The following is a 20536-nucleotide window of genomic DNA, read 5'->3' as shown; positions in this document are numbered from 1 at the left end:
GACATGGTGATTTTTTTTTTTAAATGTTTCAAGTTGTGCATTTTACTGTTAAAATGCAGTAAACTTTTTTTTTTTGAAGATATATGACTATGATATATGAATCTTTTGTTATAATTAATAATGATATTATCAAAAGGTGCTGTAATTAAGGTGCTTAGGTTTCTCCAGTGTGGTAGTAATCAAATGGATCTGTTATCAGCAGCTCTCTCAGACACACAATAGAAACGAGTTCTGTGAAGTCTGAGTTAAACTCTTTGAACTGTTGTGAGCAGCTTCAAGCAACAGTTCAAGATAAAATCGTTTCCACAAACATGAACCCGAGAGTTGAGTTAAACCATTACCTTCAGTGTTCGCTGTTGTGATTAGAGCAAAGTCACATAATTCACATCCAGATAACGCACCTCAGAGTATTTATGCATGAAGTCAAAAACGTTTAATTATGTCATTTTGAAGTTGGATATGTGCTTTGACACATTTATCCACACATAGGTTAATGTTTTTTTTTACTTGCAGCATGATTCCTCCAGTCTTCAATGTCTCATGATCCTTCAGATATCATTCTAATATGTTGATTTGCTGTTCAAGAATAATTTCTTATTATCAATGTTGAAAACTGTGTTGTTCTACTAAATACTTTGGAGAAACCATACTAACCACACTAGTTTTTCAGGATTCTTAAAATGAATTGAATGCAATCTTTTTATACATGTAATGCCTTTACTCTTTTGCTCTATTCTATGCATCCTTGCATAAAAAATGACCAAAAATAGAGAAATTCTGTCATCATTTATTCAAACCTGCATGACTTTCTTCTGTGGAACACAAAAAAATATATTTTGAAACATTTCAGTGTCTCAGTCCTCACAAAGAAAGTCATTGGAGTCCAGTGATGTTTAGATGATGTTGCCTTCTTCAAAGTATCTTGTTTTGTGTCCTGCAGAAAGTCATATCTTTTTGAGATGACATGAAAGAGTTTTCATTTTCTTGGGCAAACTAACCCCCTAAAGTGAGCCATAAAAAGGGGGACAGCATGTTCTCTGGGCCAGACTCAGACATACAAAAACAACAGGTCTCATATTAGAAAACAGTTTAAATTGTAATATTTCAAAATTTTACTGGTTTACTATATGTGATGTAAAAAGTGCAGCCATGGTGAGCTTAAAAGACAAAAAAAAAAGCAATCTTAAAACATGTGGCAGTCACATAAAAGGTGCACTAAGTGAATTTTGTCCATCTATGTTAATAACGGAAATCACCAAAACAAACATGCTCCTTCACTTTTTCCACCACTGGAAAGCTGTCCCAATATTAACCCGGGTCCTCCCTGTTGCCTGATCGTAACCCTTCTTTTGAATGTTTTTTTCCTTTTTTTTTCTTTTAATGTGCAATCTCTAGCTATCTATAGTCGATCTCCTAATATCTGTCCTGTGCACTCACTGAGCACTCTTTCTCCCTATCATTAATAGACACGCCCCTTACTGCTGATTGGCTGCAAGTTTGTTTTGGGATTCGATCTGACACTGTGGTCAAAGAGTGATTTTCAAATATTGCATACTGCACCTTTAATAATGAAGGTTAGATAAACATGCAACTCTGAAAGGTCATGTCTCAGGGCATCACTTCTTCTTTCAACTCGTACGAGACATTATTTCATTTGCTGCAATTTTCTCAAGGTCTGTTTTGTGAGGTTGTTGCACCAGCTGCCTGCCAGCATCTTGTGATCATTTGTATGCATACGGTTATTCTTGCTGGATCCATTCCATCTCATCTTCATGAGTTTTAAATGAAGAAAAGTCTCCCAGATTCAAAGGTTAGAGCAAAGTGAGAACCAGTCCCTGGTATTTTCATGCACTTTAGCACAAAATGTTTCATCATAAAGCATGAAATAAGTATGTTTACTTATTTCCAAATAGCTAGCATTCAACTACATGTGCATTTCGGTCTGTTATCAGAAAAACCCAACAGCATTTTGGGTTGCACCTTATTTTACAGTACGTGTACCTACATGTACTTATATTGTACTTACAGTGTATTTATCTAAGAAAGTTCTGGTAATACAAGGTAACTACATGGGGTAGGGTTAGGTTTAGGGGTAGGTTAGTACCTAGTTATTACATAGTAATTGTTATTACTATAATAAGTACATAGTATGTACATGGGGAACAGGACTGTAAAATAAAGTGCTACCGCATTTTGACTTGCATGAGTGGAGCAAAGTTGACTAAGTAAGCTACTTTTTACCCACAGGTTCCTCCAGCTCCTCTACATCAGACCACTGGCTCATGCAACTGAACACAGACAAACAAATTTCAAATTCAAGAAGCAAGCTGCCCAACTCATCTCCAGCTCCTGAGCCCCAGACACCACACATTCCTATCATCCATGAGCCTCAAACTCAAGATAGAGGTCAGCATATTCTTGCTGTATAACCACTACTTCTATAGAGTTTTGAGGTCAAAACCCAGAAGACCAATTTGTCATGGGTTGCCTCAAGATTCCCTTAAGAAAAACATCCAAGTATCATTAATTTATATTAACCACAGACCTTGCTTTACTCATTAACTGAAAAAACCTATAAAAAAGCCTATAGAAAAATCTTGAGGGAGCCAGCAGCAAATTAGTCTTCTGGGTTTTAAATGATTTTAAGTCATTTTGACTTGAGTGGTTTTGTGCATTTAATGGAAAACTTCATTTTTATTAACTTACGTTAACAAAGATTAGGAAATACTTTAAAAAAAAAATGTATTGTTCATTATTTGATGTTAGTTAATGCTTTAAAGTTAACTAATGGGAACTTATTGTACAAGTGTTAACAGAAAATGTTACACATTTATGATATAGTACATATATTTAATAATATATTTACAATTTTACATTGTTTAAAACAAACAACATTTATTGTTTAAATGTAGCAAATAAAATGTGAAATAAAATTAATTTGAAAGCTGAGACATTTAAATTAATTTAATAAAAAATAACCGTGTAAAACATTTCTCTACAAACAGTTTATTTTGGGATGCACGCATTAAATATGCATTACTAGTCCTCAGTTTTCTGGTTTTAGATGAAGTTGAGCTGACACCATTTGTACGAAGCATCCGGGGCCACAGTATGAGTATGCGCTACCACTCCAAATCCAAGACGGGCCCAGGCAAAGTTCTTCCACTGCGTTGGTCATTTGCTTCTAAGGACCGCAGAAAGCCCTCCAGCATCGCTCCACAAATCGGAAATGATGAGCTGGTGGAGTACCTTGAGTCTGGCCGGCGGCCTCGATGTACCAAGGAGCCCATAGTAAGTATCGTGGCTAGTCCTTCACAGGTCAAAGCCCAGCTTTGCAAGGACAATTCTTTGAGTTCCCCTAGCTGTGGCAGCAGTGTGGAGCAAAGTAGTTATCAAGGTCTGGATTCACCCAGACTGCCCGAAGGCCAGAGCAGACCAACAGCGAACCTTAACGGCATCACGTCCAATGGCTCAATGGCCAAAAACAGTTCAAAAAGCAGACAGGAGCAAGAAAGAACTCAGGCCAATAAGTCGCTTCAAAGTTCCCCTACTGTGCTTTCCAATGGAACTAGCAACAGTGCATCTCATGAAAGAGACTCCACTTTAAAACAGCTACGAAACAAGGTGGCTACGACAAGCAGGACTCATCCCAGTCAGACTCAGATGGCCACAGGGGAAAGCAGGAGCAAAGATGGCACCGCCAGACTGCAGGATAAGGAGGTGGGTCATGTGAAAACGCTTTCCAGCAAGAGCTTCGCCAAACTGTCTCTATCTAATGGGGCTCTAAATGGAAAGGGTACTGAGGTGAGGAAGACTGGCACCGCTCACAAGTGCACCAGTAAAGTGATTAACGGCAGAGAAAACCAGATTTGTTTGAGCACAGCTGATATAAAACGCGCCCACAGCTCATCCAGTATTCAGAGCAGGCTAGATATGACTTTGAAAAGGACACTGTCTCTCCAAAGAAACGGTCCCTTGGTGCCGGCCCCCCATAAAGGACCAGCGGTAGATAAATCCTCCTATGCAACACTACAGAGAATCAGATACAGCAGCACTTCACTTGGCAGACAGAGACCTGTGCCCGAGTCCTGCTTCTGATGGGTTTCACCTTCACTGTGGGAAATAGTGTTTGTAAATATGTTTTATGTACGACAGCATTTAAATTGAGGTCCAATAATACATTGCATCAAATTCAGTGAACAAATCCAAGACAGGCGTAAGAGTCTTCATTTTCTCCCCACATAAGAGCCATTGAGGACCAAATGGATTAGTTTTGTTTTTATGGTAAAGCACCACTGAATACACATAAAAAGGAAGAAAGGGGTGAGCTGTAGCCCATTATCATTTAGAGACATGTACCGAAGCGGCTCGCTGTGAACAGAGCTGTTTTTGACAAGGTAAGGAATTCATTAAGGAATTTTAACCAAAGTATGTTGCAGATGTTTCATGAACACCCTAAAGAATCATACCAACCTGTGGAAAATGGGTTTTCTAATATCCCCTTTAACTAGCCTATATGCACCTTTGACCCTGTAGACTTTTAGAAAATAACTTAATTAGTCCATTTACTGTGTCTCACCAGACTGTCATTTCAAGCTAATTATATGTTAAATAAATCTACAGAATGTACTCGGTTACGAACGTAACCTCGGTTCCTTGAGATACTGAATGAGTACTGCATATGGGAGGAAAAGCTCCTTTTTTCCTCAATACTATAGCCTTTTTTCAATAACGCAGTGCAACTGCACTGCCATTGGTTTAATCTGTAAACTTTTTTAAACCAATGACAGCACTGCATAGCTGCGCGAACCTGTGGCGATGCAGTGCACCAAAGCCCGCCAAAATGAGCAGGGCGAATGGCTATATAAGCAGGCAAATCGCCAGAGGAAATCAGGTCATACGACTGAAGCAACGACACTGAAGCTGCAGCCTCGTGGCATGGCATATAACGCAGTACTCATTCCATATCTCAGGGTACCGAGGTTACGTTCATAACCGAGTACGTTCCCTTACTCTACTTCACTCATACTGCATATGGGGAACGAATTAAACTGTGCCGTGCCACAGTAGGAAATGACAAGACTTATCTTGGATACCTTGGGGTCAAGGGGACAAGTGAGAGGGCCGGAGCCGTCGAAACCTTTACACTACACTGCTAACAGGGAGCTAGCTCCCTGGAGGTAGCATGATGACGGAGTCTGATAGAGGCTGTTGTCTTCATACCAAAAGGACCCGAGCATGCAAGGTCGGGATGTCCAGGTTATAGAAACTGACAAAAGTGGACGGCGAGGACCAGTCGGCCGCCTCACAGATGTCCTTGATAGAGACACCACTAGACCAGGCCCAAGAAGAGGTCATCCCTCTAGTGGAGTGGGCTCTTATTCCTATGGGGCACTCAAGGCCCATAGAGGATTAACACAGAGTGATAGCATCGTCTATCCAATGCGAGAGGTGCTGCTTTGAGACCGAAGACCTCTTGGTGAAGCCGGAACGGCCGAGAGGGAAATGACCTGTGCTCTGAATGGGGTCGAGAGCACTTTAGGGACATAGCCATGCCTGGGTTTTTAAATGACCTTCGAGTCATTGGGCCCAAACTCAAGGCATGCAGGGCTCACCAAGAGGGCCTGCAGATCGCCAACATGCTTGACCGATGCTAGAGCAAGTAGCAGTGTAGTTTTGAGTATTAGGGGTCGAAGATCAGCTGACCTCAGCGGATCAAAGGGAGGTTGTAGACGGGGCTCTCGCCTGAGCAGTGGTGTGTAGCACATCCCCGGGAAGGCTCCCATCGAGGGACCATAGGTGTGCAGAGCCCAGAGTTCCGGCTGTGGAAGCCAGATTGTCCTGTTGGCCTGAGAGAGAAGGTCCCGCCTCAGGGGGATCAGCCATGGGGCTTCTATGGAAAACCTGAATAGCTCCGAGGACCAAACTTGGCTCCTCCAGAGTGTGGCCACTGGGAGGACTCTGTGCTTGTCTTCCCTGACTCATCTGATGACCTGAGGGATCATAGTGGTCGTCCTCTGATCCGCCAAAAGAGATGAGGTCACTCGCTTCAGCCGAGGGACGCTGCTCTGGGCATGAGAAGAGGACGGGGGACGGCTCTCTCATAAGAGAGGGTGAGGCACGCGGGTGCTGGGCCGGTGTGAGCTCAAACAAATACATGCGCTGAGCCCCTCTACCCCGCTGTCTTTTCCTGGCCGGTTTGCGGGAGGAAGAAGAGAGGCGAGACTCATGCTTTCACAAAAGCAGCAAGAAGTCTCAGTGAGTGTCGTCTTAGCATGGGGTTTTCCCAGGCAAAAGACACACTCACCGTGGCCGTCATCTTCATGCAGAGGAGCTCTGCATGTGCCACAGCTGTGCGTGGCATTTACTCAGATGCCGCCGCTGTGAAAACGAAGTAGAATTGCTCTTTTAGAGCGGTGAAAACCGCTGGAAATTGCTCTTTTAGAATCGCCGGATAGTGGCAGGAGATCCGCTGAGAAGTGGCCAGAAGTGGGAAGCGGGCAGCTCGGGAACGGTGCTAGAGAGCGGCTGTTTGCAAGAGCGCTGGCGCTGCAGGCAATCAGGCGATCTCAGCTGGTCCGCTGCTGTGCCTCTTCGACAGTGAGAGTTCGTTCCAGACGTTCAGTAAGGATCCAGCGAAGTGAAGTCGTCACTGAAGGAGTAAGATCTGATTTTCTCTAACGATTGCCTGGTTATATAGCCATTTGCACCACCCATTTTGGCGGGCTTTGGCCCGATTGCATCGCCACAGGCTCGTGCAGCTACGCAGCACTGTCATTGGTTCAAAAAAGTTACAGTACAGTTTAAAAGTACAGATTAAACCAATGGCAGTGCAGTTGCACTGCGTTATTGAAAAAAGGCTTCAGTATTGAGGTAAAAAAGGAGCTTTTCCCCCCATACGCAGTATGAGTGAAGTATCGAAAGGGAACGCACAAACATTTATTCATCTCACTCCCACAATATCCCAAACTGCCCTAAATGTTTCACATCAACGTGCACCTTCTTCACTGCTAGATTCACTGTTTGTTTTTTGACGGGAAACTTTGCGAGTACAATCAGATTTAATAGAGCATGTCCATCCCATTATGAGTTTTAACAGGACATTCGAGTATCAGATGGAAATTGAGCATATAACTGCAAAAAAGATCAAGATGTTGATGCCGAAATGTAGTAATGTAGCAATATAGTCAACATATATTCAAATAAATAAATATAGAAATATTCAATAAAGTGAAGGTAAAAATCTCTCTGATTAACTACCATTGTATGATGCATCACTTGAGAAACTAACCAACTAGTAACGACTGTTTCCTGAAACTATACTATTCTGACAACTCAGGTGATAAAACTCTCACATGGTCCAATTCGTAACTCTCAGAACATTCCGAGCAAGTTGTCATCACGAGTTCTGGAGCATGTGAAGGGTTTGGTGTTGATAGTATTGCCATAGAAAGACATAATTCAGCTCCGAGTGGAATGTCACTTGTTGTCATCTCAGAATTACAGTAATTACAAGATGGGGTGAACGCAGCTTAAGACTTGTACCACGTGACCACTGTACTGCCGCAGATTCATTCAGGCCCCGATCAGGCACACCACACTGCCTGACTATTTTTAATTTATGAGTGCACTGCATTTTTTTATGCTCCTAGGCAACTACTGAATCAGTTTTCCTGTCAATGTAATCAAGGATTATAGCACAAGTGTCTTAAAATCTTTGGTTTGCTGTTGATTAAACTCTCATATTAGTGAAACTTAAAAATATATATAGTCCCGGGTAAACCGCGACCAACAACTGTATACTTCTGTATACACTGTATACTTCTGTCACCACAATAGAGTGAAGTGAAAGTGACATTCAGCCAAGTATGGTGACCCATACTCAGAATTCGTGCTCTCCATTTAACCCATCCGAAATGCACACACACAGAGCAGTGAACACACACACACTGTGAACACACACCCGGAACAGTGGGCAGCCATTTATGCTGCAGCGCCCGGGGAGCAGTTGGGGGTTCAATGCCTTGCTCAAGGGCACCTAAGTCGTGATATTGAAGGTGGAGAGAGAGCTGTTCGTGCACTACCCCCACCCACAATTCCTGCCGGCCCGAGACTCGTACTCACAATACTTAGATTGGGAGTCCAACGCTCTAACCATTAGGCCACGACTTCCCTTGAAGGCCTGTCTCTCCATTCATTCAATTGGACAGTGGAAAAAAAACATGTCTGGGCTCATAAATGGCACGCAAAATGCTCACTACCAACAGAAAATGAATATGACGTCACGCGGCGTTGAGTTCTGGGAAACTTCTTTGTGTATCCGCACACTCGCAGTCATCTTGTGAATTAGCAGAACTTGAACAGAGACTGTCTGAAATGCTGAACATGAATAATGCTTAATGTGGCTTAAAGTGATAAAGACAAAACTATAAAGTATATCATGTGCAGATAAGCATATAATCCCAAAATATGAATGCAAAATGTTTTCCTCTCATAAAAAGAATATGCATAATGCACAGAGACAGTGATATTAAAAGACCACATTCTATACACACCTTACTAATAAAGCATGCTATGTGCAGAAAAACAGACCCTAAAAATGAGCCCAAAATTGAACTTTCAGTATCATTATCCTAATCCATAAGAGAGGTGGTAATGCTTCTGGGTCTTTCATCCATTCTGTAGCTGTCAGGTGATGCAGGTCAGTGTTGTTGATGTTAAGCAGTTTCTCTAAATGCTGCTTGAGCCCCTTTCCTTTCATGCTCTCCTTTTCCATTTCTTCCCAAGAAACTGTGACATATCACGAATAAGCAAACCAATATTAAGTTGCTCTCACTCTATGTTGCTCTTTCTCTTGGTCTCACTGTCGAAGTATCCAAGAATAGTTTATCCTACTAATATGGCGATGCCTTCCCAAAACGCACCATAGAGTGAAAACATTGTGACGTAACTCCTCATTCTCAATCGAAAATTTCACCCAAAAGTGAAAATTACCCCATAATTTACTCACCCTCAGGCCATCCCAGGTGAATATGACTTCTTTCAAACTAATACAATTGGAGTTATATTAAAAAATGTCCTGGCCCTCCCAAACTTTATAATAGCAGTGAATGGCTGATGATATTCATTAGTCCAATTGAAGTCCAATGAGCTGCACCAATCCATCAAAAAAAAAAAAAAAGGAGTGTTGCGAACTATGGTTTCAGGAAACACCAAAGTATTGAACTATGTTGGTAACAACTCAGCTAGCAGCCACAGTTAGCTAATTATGTTTTTGAGTTAGCTAATGTTTGTTTTATTTTATTTTGTAAGTTTTAAATATGAATATCACTCAGTCACTGTAACAGAAGTCATTGCCATGTGACAGAGTCTAATTGGCAAGCGATACGTGTAATATTACTGAACTCTGTTCCGCCACTCACATTAAACAATTCATTAAATTATAATCCCAGTGCACTTTCCTGATCTCTGGAGTGATGTGCTCCAGTATCACTGCTCAATCTGAATATGATAATGGTTTATGTGAACTGTTCACCTGAAATTAGACTCCCTGTGTTATTGCTAATGCACACACAACCTGAAGAGCTGTGCTTATGTAATACTTAAAAAGCAATGTATTGAGATTATTATTGGATGTCATGATTACGGAGGACATATTTTCTCATCTGCTCCTGAGAGATTTCAGTTCTTTATTCTTTTAAGTTTTTGTAACGGACATTTTTAATTGTCTGTATTATGTGTCTGTATTATTGTCTATACATATGCTGAGATGCTTGTCAGGTAGCAAGAGATCAAGCAAGTTGCTAACACATTGCAACTGGTTTTATTCTTAAATTTTTAAGCACAACTTTTCTAAACATTTTTAATGAGTTGTTTGTTCTGCTGTAAAACAGATGCATTTGCACCTCAATCAATAAATCATTTCACTGCCTCTAAGATTGTCATTCCTAACATGTCATGGCTTTTATATGACGCAACATAGTCTAAATATCAATACAATTGTACGCTGTGAACATTGATTATTTTGAGAGATGGCAGCTATATTGCAAATACAAATAAAGCATTGTGGTCAATGAAGGTGCTATTGTGAGCAGCATTATTGCACTTTAAGAGGACTGCAAACTCAAGAGTGGCTGTTTTTCTTTGTCATTTTCTAGTTATATTTTTGTGTGTGCGCGCCATTTGTGCCACTGCAATAACACCAATGTTTTTTTGGTTCCATACATGTGTTAACTTTAGTTAAATGAGTAGTTCACCCAAAAATTTGCTAAAAATGAACTTCAGGCCATCCAAGATGAGGATGAGTTTTTTTTAATTACGAAAGATTTATTGAAATTTTATATAACATCAGTTGCTCACCAATAAATCTTCTGCAGTGAATGGGTGCCATCAGAAATCACATCCATCAAGATGTTTGATTTAAACAGTCACTTCTGACCAAAATACCCATCCATAATCCATTATACTATATGGATGTAACGACTGGGTGAAGGAGTGGCAGGAAGCAAGTGTGAGATTAATGAGATTTAATGAAGACAATGAAACTATACAATACTGAGACACAAATAATGCTGGAAGGAATGCACAGTCCAAGATGGTGGTGATGAATGACGAATCCGAAAGGCGGAGGTGAGGGTGACAGGAACTGCGGTGAAGCGAGCCGAAGGTAAGTGGTGTTGCTTGGTGGTGGGTTGCGTAGAGTGGACGGGGTTCCGGGGAGACACAGACATCCAACGCTGAAACAAACAAAAAAGCAAAGCATAGGTCACAAACATGAAACAACGCTCACGAACACAAGACGATAGACAAGCCAATATATAGGGATGAGTAATGAGTGAGTAACACACAGACTTCACCCACAAAGTGCAAAACACAGTACCCCCACCTCCCCCCATTAAGAACGCCTCCTGGAGTTCCCAGAAGGACCTACCTTCTGATTGTAATCATCAATAAGGGAGTGATCCAGTATGTCCCCAGCAGGTAGCCAACTCCTCTCCTCTGGACCGTAACCTTCCCAGTCCACAAAGTACTGGAATCCTTGTCCCCTCAGTCTCGAGTCCAGAATACGATTAACCGAATAGGTTAGTTCCCCATCTACGAAACGCGGCGGCGGGGGAACCGGAGTAGGCGGATTAATATGCGAATAAAACACGGGTTTAATTTTGGACACATGGAAGGCAGGATGTATTCTCCTGTATGCTGGGAGGTAGTTTGAGGCGGACTGTCACTCGACTAATGATCTTGGTGACCGTAAACTGGCCAAAGAATTTGGGAGCTACTTCGTTAGAAACGGAACGGAGAGGAATATTGTTCGTATAAAGCCACACTTTTTGACCCATGACCTAAATGGGAGGCTTTGACCGGTCACGATCGGCCTTGGCCTTAGTGTGCACCCTCATCCGGAGCAGAGTCTTGGACAAATGCGTGAGTGGAGGGGACCGCAACTTCAGACTAGGAAAAAAAATAAAAATAATTATCGGTGGCTGGTAACCTAAGCTGCACTGAAACGGAGAGAGGCCCGTGGCTGACACTGGTAATGAATTGTGAGCGTACTCCCCCATGGAGAGTTGTTGGCTCCAGGAAGAAGGATTCTTGGAGACCAAACATCGCAACGTTCTCTCTAAATCTTGGTTGGCTCGCTCAGACTGCCCGTTACTCTGGGGATGATAACCCGAAGACAGACTAACCGTTGCTCCTAGCAATTTACAAAATTCCTTCCAAAATTTGGATATGAATTGGGATACCCTGTTAGAAACCACGTCTACCCGGAGGCCATGTAACCGAAAGACGTGATCTAGGACAGTGACCGATGTCTCCTTGGCTGTAGGTAATTTGGGCAAGGGAATGAAATGTTTCGCCTTCGAGAACCGGTCCACTACGATCAAAACGACGGCGGGAGGGTGGTAGCAAAATGTAGTGCGATATGTGACCAGGGTCTCGAAGGGACAGACAGCGGTTGAAGAAGCCCATCAGGAGGCCGGTCAGATGACTTACCACTGGCGCAAACTGAGCAAACCAAAACAAAACCGTGGACATCACGAGCCATAAGTGGCCACCAGAATCATTGTTTAACTAATCCCTTAGTTCGGCTTATCCCTGGATGACAAGCAACATTAGAGCAGTGACCCCACTGAATAACTTCGGACCATACCTCTTCCGGCACAAATAAACGATTCGGTGGGCAACCGGGTGGAGGCGTTACCCCTTCTAAGGCCGTCTTGATCTTCAGAGTGAAATCAGAATGACCGAGCCTGCATGGAATTGAGTCTTTTGGCAGTTCTAATGTACTCTAAATTCTTGTGATCGGTCCAAACAATGAAAGGTACCCCTGAACCTGCCAACCAGTGACACCACTCCTCTAAAGCTAATTTGACGGCCAACAATTCTCTGTTACCAGTGTCATACATGCGTTCAGCAGGAGATAACCGATGATAGAAAAACGCGCAGGGATGCATCTTATCGTACGAGGCAGCACGTTGGGAAAAAATGGCTCCTGCCCCCACCTGTGATAGAAATTGGCGAACCCCAGAAACCGCTGAGGGCCTTATGGGAATCTGGAGCTGGCCAATCTATCAAAGCCTAGACTTTGTCAGGATCAATACGCATTCCCTCGGACGAGATGATATACCCTTGGAAGGGGACAGACTGTGCATGAAATATGCATTTCTCCGCCTTGACAAAAAGCCCATTCTCGAGTAATCTCTGGAGCATTCGTCTGACGTGTTGAACATGTTCCTGGAGAGATGAAGAAAAAAAATCAGTAGGTCATCCAGGTAAACATATATACACTGATCTACCATATCTCTCAACACGTCATTAACGAGTGCTTGGAAAACCCAAGGTGAGTTGGAGAGCCCAAATATTCAAAGTGCCCTTTAGGGGTGTTAAAGGCGGTTTTCCATTCATCCCCCTTCCTGATGCAGACCAAAAATGATAAGCGTTACGTAAATCCAATTTTGTGAATACAGATGCTCCCTGTAACCTCTCAAAAGCTGAAGACATCAACGGTAACGGATAGGTGTTCTTTATCGTGATGTTGTTCAGCTCTCGGTAGACAATACAAGGTCGCAGAGAACCATCCTTCTTACCCACAAAAAAGAATCCCGCCCCCGCTGGAGAAGAGGAAGGGCGGATGAACCTTGATGCCAAGGAATCAGAAATGTATTTCTCTATGGCTTTCCTCTCCCGAATAGAAATGGAGTAAAGCTTGCCTTTAGGCGGAGACTTACCTGGCACTAAATCTATAGCACAGTCGTAGGGACGATGCAGAGGAAGAGAAGCAGCACGGGACTTACTGAACAACTCCTTCAGGTCCAAGTACTCTGCGGGGAATGTTTGATAACACCATGGTCTCTTTCTGAAAGACAGAAACAGGCACAACAGGACAAGCAGAAACCAGACAAGACTCATGATAATTTTCACTCCACAAGGTGACTGTGTTGGAACCCCAATCCACTCGTGGATTATGTTTGATTAAACAGGGGTGACCTAAAACAACGGGAGCTACAGGGGAGTCCATGAGGTAAAAGGATGTGGTTTCACTGTGGTTGCCTGAGGTGAGCAGAGTGATGGGTTCAGTGTAGTGGGTGATGTGTGGCAGTTCCTGGCCATTGAGTGTGGTGACATGGATGGGATGAGACACAGGAAGGACAGGAAGGTTCAAGTGACGTGCAAGGAAAGAGTCAATGAAATTACCTTCGGCCCCAGAGTCCAGAAGGGCATGACAGTCGTGAGTGTGATTTTCCCACCACAGTTTCACCAGAAGGAGAGTCGATGATGTGGTTGAGGACTTCCCAGCGGAGATCCCACCCGATAGTAGCCTCAAACTTACTACCGGGCTGGCTCTTTTACCGGGCATGAATGGATGAAATGCTCAGAGCCACCGCAATATAAACAAAGTCCTTGGGACCTCTGCCACTCTCTCTCCCTCCGGGAAAGCCGAGCTCTACCCACCTGCAATGGTTCGTGATCGTAGACGCCACACCACCGTCCCCCATAAGGCGGCCCTGCCAGAGAGTAGAGTAAGAGCAAATGCAACCTTGGACTCCTCTGTGGCGAAGGTGCGGGGCTGCAATGCAAAATGCATGGAACATTTGTTAAACAAAGTCTTGCAAAAGTTTGGCTGACCGGAGTAACTCTCTGGCGCCGGATGTCGCGGCTCTGGCCAGAAGTGGTCCTGGGAGGTCTCCCGGGGGATGGGCGGTGCAGGCAGTGCGGTGGGCATAGTGGGAGAGGTGAATTGATGAATCTGCTGGGAGAGCTCGGACACCTGTGTCACCAGCACTTGGATCGCGCGTCCAGTGTTCATGATGCTCTCCTGCTGCTGATCCATGCAGTTGACGCTGTGGTGAATGAATTCAGATAGTGAATTGGTGCTCGCTGCTTCCATGTTTGGTGAGAGCGTTCTGTAACGACTGGGTGGAGGAGTGGCAGGAAGCAAGTGCAAGATTAATGAGATTTAATGAAGTTTTGCTGAGGGAAGCAGGGTGATGCAAAAGTTAGTTCTGGGTTTGCCTACAAAAAACAAAATGACTGAAGCGCTCCAGTCCTTTTATGTAAGAGGAAATACACAAGATTACTGAAATCATGTCCATTTGTCAAATTTCTGATGACAGTTTTGATTAGTTTTTTTTACTCAAAGCACTGTTGTGATCTCATTCCCAAACCACTGATCTCATGCTGTTGTTTATGACTCTGTGGAACTAGGTCTGATGCATTAATAATGCATGACAATGAAACAATACAATACTGAGACACAAATAACGCTGGGAGGAATGCACAGTCCAAGATGGTGGTGATGAATGACAAATCCGGAAGGCGGAGGTGAGTTGGCAGCAAGAGAGGGTGACACAGGAACTGCAGGGAAGCGAGCCGAAGGGAAGTGGTGTTGCTTGGTGGTGGGTTGCATAGAGTGGACGGGGTTCCAGGGAGACGCAGACATCCAACGCAAAAACTAACAAGAATGCAAAGCATAGGTCCCAAACATGAAACAACTCTCACGAACACAAGACGCTAGACAAGCCAATATATATAGGGATGAGTAATGAGTGACAGCTGTTGCTGATGACAATTAACGGAGACGCCCACAAACTAATCAGTCCTGATGCATAACACACAGACTTAACCCACAAAGTGCAAAACCCAGAGATCATGGTTTACCAACCGTGACAATGGATTCCTCCAGTGAAGAAGTCCATTACCTGTTGTCGTCAAACATCAAATTCCACCAGTATATTTGTGTAGTATTTTGTGTGTAAACGGTGTTTGATCCATGCATATGTCTTCTATTTTAGCAAGGAACAATTTGAAGTTAAAACATCTTGATGGATTTGCTTCTTAAAAACATAGGAGTCGTGTGGATTATTAGGATGTTTTTATCAGCTGTTTGGACTCTCATTCTGATCTCATTTCATTTTATACATAATTTACACAACGATCATGAATGTCTCACCTTCTTTCCACTAAATTACAAGAAAACTATGACTAGAGATTTCAAACGCTGACATGATGATAAGACAAGACAAGAGCTGGAGGAATGTAATGACAGCGTGATTTGGCTTTTAATGATTCACTGTTGTCCTGCAGTCTCTTAAACATTGAATTGCATGACTAAGCAGAATAAATGAGTGTAATCTCCTTATGTTCCTCTTCTCCAATCATGAAAATTAACAAAGACCAATATTTTTTTTTTTATTCAGACATTTCCTCCTCCACTCAGTGTGAGTCATTAACCCTAACACAGGATTAACATCCAGCCACTGGACCGTTTTATGTCAGTATCCCATTTAATTCCTCCTCCTATAATTTGATAGATGTTTATGAGCTTGCTTAAGATGTTTCATAGGTGTTTTTGTGCTATTGCATATTACAAATGATTCTACAACACACAGCCAATGCATTGTATCTCAATTATTTCCTCCACTGAATCTCTCAAATGAAGTATGGTGCTGTTAGACTTTGTATCAGGTCTGGGGTCAATGACATTTACTCACTCGTCTTGAACAAATGATGTTTGATGTCACTGATCTCCTACAGTCTCCAATATATCAATTGAGAGGATTTCAGAATAGACTGGAGTACTGCAGTACTGTAGAGTACTCTTCAAAAAGAGATCTTCATAAAATTAGTGGGTTTTGTTTAAATCCCTGACATATGAACTGTGGTTAACACAAGCTCAAGATATGTTCACATTTCTTCTATGCCATAAAGTACAAGTAATGCAGGTTGTGAGGGACATTAAACATCATGCCAGAACTCATCAGTACTCACTAGTCCACTTTAACAGCCTCATGTTTTTAAATAAAGAATGAAAGAGTTGTTGGAAGCTCAATGAAGATAAAGACACGTGACCGTGGTTTAGTTCTTTAATAGCCTATGTTTTAGCTTTTACTTCTGCCAGTTGTATTTGGGCTTCAAAATTCATAAAAGTTGTTCATTTGTGAAGAATGATGAGCCAAGCGTGTAAGAACCATAACTTTACACAGAGCTCATTTTCTGAGAATCCAAAAAAATCTGGTTTTTGTTGAGGGAAGCAGGGTGATGCAAAAACTTCTGGGTTGGCCCACAAAAACCAAAATGACTGAAGCACTCAAGTCCTTTTATGTAAGAGGAAATACACAAGATTACTGAAATCACGTCCATTTGTCAAATTTCTGATGACAGTTTTGATTTGTTTTTTACTCAAAGCACTGTTATGGTCTCATTCCCAAACCACTGATCTCATGCTGTTGTCTATGACTCTGTGGAACTAGGTCTGATGCATTAATAATGCATGACATTTATCATGAAAGAATCGTAAGCAGCCTCCCTACAGTGCCGGGGGTGATTTCACTTTGGAGTCAGGAGAGTCAGAATCATATTCGACTTATCCTAGCAGCTCAGCGGCTTCTTCAGCCTCTCCACACTGGAAGCAACCCAATGGAGGTCTCTTGAAAAGACGTCCTGCGTAATGAACAGATTACGTCCCGCTGCTGTAAAAGCACTTACCTCACACTACTAATGGCCTGTGGTTACCCAACAAACATGATTGCTCTGTTTTAAACAGTCAGACTCAGTTCGTGTGTTGTGAGTGTTATGCTCCTCATGTGTTTTTTTGGTCTTTCCTGTTCCTGTCCTCGTGTGAATTAGTTTCCAGCTGTGTTTTATTAATTAGTTCATTTGCTCCCAGGTGTGTCTCTTTGGTGTCTGTGAATTGAAATTGTTCCCAGTCCCTAGTTATCTGTCTGCTGTTAAACATCGTCCTGAGTTCTGGAGTTTCTCTCCCTTTTTCTTCATGAGATTTAAGTCTCGTTAAAGTATTCTCCAACGTCTCCTCGTTCCTCTCTAGTGGATTCTGACATAAACATAACTGTTGCAGTTTTTAATCATACTATCTATTGTTCTGACTTGTTAGGAATTTTTTTTACCGAACAATGCAATATAGAACAAAGGTCATAGAACAAAAACACTGTGAAAGAGAGTGAGGTAACCTATGGTGCCACAGCTCAGCATGTACAGGACGTTTTGAATGATCAGGCCAAAAGTTAATTAGTAGTGTTTGATAAAGCTGAAAATGTGCTTAATGGGTACGTTTCAAATAATGTTGCATTTGACACCGAAGCTCTTAAGCTTGTACAAAAAAAATAATATTTCAAACATTTCACTGTATCGGAGCTTGATTCATCTTTAAACAAGCGATCTGTGTGACGTCTGGAAATGTCTATTAGGCCTATTTATCAAAAGCAGTTTGGTCCATGCTATACATTGTTATTAAAAGCCAAGAGCAATGAACCCTTTTAAGAGAAAAGCATCAAAGCTTCGGTTAGAAATTACTAAATAAAACCAGGAGGATTTGCATGGACCCGAAAGCTTCTCATTGCTCTTACACGTACACATTTTTCTGCATCGTCTGTGCATGTTAGTGGAATTGACATTGCCAATTTGTGATTGAACCAGACGCTTAAATTGTAAATGTAATTTAACTTTTAAGTGTTTTTGTTTTGCGAGTGCCACTGGCTGTATCAGTCACACTAAGATCCATCTTGATAATGAATGCAGGCTAAATTGGCACTTCTCATTACTTCCCTCATGTTCTCCTGAAATTTCTTCATTAACATTAAGTATACATCAGTCACTGATACTCAGTCCCTCATAAATATTCATTTTTATGTACCTAAGCTAATTACAGACTTTGCCTGGAAAATGTCACTGTTTATGTGATTAATGTTACTTCATGGGAATCAGCAGGTTAGATAAATAATCATTGTCGATAGACTCAATAATGAGTTTGTACTGTTTATGCCTATATTCATTTGCTATAGCACAATGCATCAGAAAAAAATTATAATAATTGTCGGTGAACTACTCCTTTCATTTGGTCCTTGATCTGTTGGTTAATTTTGTACTAAAACAGACAAGTATTGAAAGAAAAGTAGCTACAGATCCTGTTGTGACAACAACCATTAATTTCCAAATCAAAGCAATTAAATTGTCATTAAGGTACATTATGAACAGCACATGGGACCTTTCATTAACATCGACCGTATTCTAATTTTCCTCTCATTATTTAACCATATACGCTCTGCATGAGTCAGCTTAAGTTTGGGTGAGATTTGTTTTCAAACACTGAAGTGTGTTGAGAATATAATAAAGGCATCCACAGCTCCCATCATTTTATTTCCACAAGAAATGATTAAAATCCTCCTGTCTGACTGAAAACCCCTAGAATAGAGTTGTTCATAATGCATTAAGGTTTACAGAGCAATGTCTTTGTGGAAAGATGAACACTTTTATCACACTAACAAAGCTTGAGAGAAACAATGGAAGAGCGATGATAGAGGGCTTACAGTTCATGTTAGGAACCAAATTCCTGTCTGAGAGTGGGTTGTGTGAATGAGAACATGAAATTGTTGTTTTGTTGTATAATGCAGTAGGAAATATTCCCAGTGCTCAGGGCATCTGTTCCAGGGAATTGAATTCATCCGTGACAGGACAGAGAACTGCTCCAATTACTGTCTTTCTCCCTCACATACTTATACACTCAGAACAAGTATTTGCATGAAGTAGGCTTATTTGGAAATGTGTGTGTATGTATATATATATATATATATATATATATACAGTACAGACCAAAAGTTTGGAAACATTACTATGGCTAATGTTTTTGAAAGAAGTTTCTTCTGCTCATCAAGTCTGCATTTATTTGATCAAAAATACAGAAAAAACAGTAATACTGTGATAAAATACTAAAAAAACTTACTTATACTTATACTTACTTATACTTATACTTAAAATAATAGTTTTCTATTTGTATATGCTTTAAAAAAAAAAAAAAAATTATTCCTGTGAAGCAAAGCTGAATTTTCAGTATCATTCCTCCAGCTTCAGTGTCACATGTAACATCAGTCTATCACATGATCACTTAGAAATCATTCTAATATTCTGATTTATTATGAGTGTTGGAAACAGTTCTGCTGTCTAATATATTTGATCAATAAAAGGTTAAAAAGAACTGCATTTATAAAAAAAAAAAAATTCTAATAATATATTTTCTTTACTTTCACTTTTTATCAATCTAACACATCCTTGCTGAATAAACGTATTGATTTTATTTATTTTTTTAAAGAAAAAAAAATCACTGACCCCAAATTACTGACCAGTAGTGTATATTGTTATTACAAAATATTTACATTTTAAAAACATAGCTTCTTTTTGTACTTTTTATTCATCAAAGTATCCTAAAAAAGTATCACATATTCTGAAAAAATATTAAGCAGCAGAACTGTTTCCAACTTTGATTATGAATCATCATATTAGAATGATTTCTAAAGGATCATGTGATAATGATCCTAAAAATTCAGCTTTGCATCACAGAAATAAATGATAAGTTAAAGTATAATAAATGTAAATACAATTATTTTAAATTGTAATAATATATCACAATATTAAATTTTTTCTGTATTTTTGATCAAATACATGCAGGCTTGATGAGCAGAAGAAACTTCTTTCAAAAACATTAAAGATAGTCATGTTTCCAAACTTTTGGTCTGTACTGTATATATGAATTATACTGCATTTCATTTCACCAGATCACAAAATTTAAAAACCGGTGGTATCTACAAACAACTGAGATTACTTTACTTTTTTTTTTTTTAGCTGTTTTTGCAATAACTTTTAACCTATTAATTTTAATGACTAGCATTTAAAAAAAAAAAATTAAGGAAATGCTTATTTAGCAAGGATGCATTAAATTTGTCAAAAGTTACAGTAAAGACATTTATAATGAACTTTTGAACTTCTTTTGAACTTTCATCATGGAATCCTGTGGGGAAAAAAGTATTTTCCACAAGATTATTAAGAGGCACAACTGTTTTCAATATTGATAATAAGAAATGTTTGTTGAGCCACAAATCAACATGTTTGAATGATTTCTGAAGGATCATGTGACACTGAAGACTGGAGTAATGATGCTGGGAATACAGCTTTGCTTCACAAGAATAAATTACATTTTACAATATATTCAAAAGAGACGAGTTATTTTAAATTGTATTAATATTTT

General features: G+C 40.8%; 1 protein-coding gene across 2 annotated transcripts in view; it reads left to right on the top strand.

Annotated features, from left to right (window-relative positions):
- LOC113047831 (ubiquitin carboxyl-terminal hydrolase 43-like) overlaps window positions 1–7636 on the top strand; it is a 72968-nt gene extending 65332 nt beyond the window's left edge. For both annotated transcript variants that reach the window (XM_026209160.1, XM_026209167.1), the window contains 2 exons: window positions 2248–2406; window positions 3065–7636. In XM_026209160.1, the coding sequence (XP_026064945.1) occupies window positions 2248–2406; window positions 3065–4098 (1193 nt within the window). In that variant the 3' untranslated portion in view covers window positions 4099–7636. The remainder of the gene's footprint in view (window positions 1–2247; window positions 2407–3064) is intronic.
- Window positions 7637–20536: the final 12900 nt, after the last annotated feature.

Source organism: Carassius auratus, chromosome 3 (genome assembly GCF_003368295.1).
Source record: "Carassius auratus strain Wakin chromosome 3, ASM336829v1, whole genome shotgun sequence".
Lineage (NCBI taxonomy): Eukaryota > Metazoa > Chordata > Actinopteri > Cypriniformes > Cyprinidae > Carassius > Carassius auratus.
This window is presented reverse-complemented; position numbering and strand designations above follow the sequence as displayed.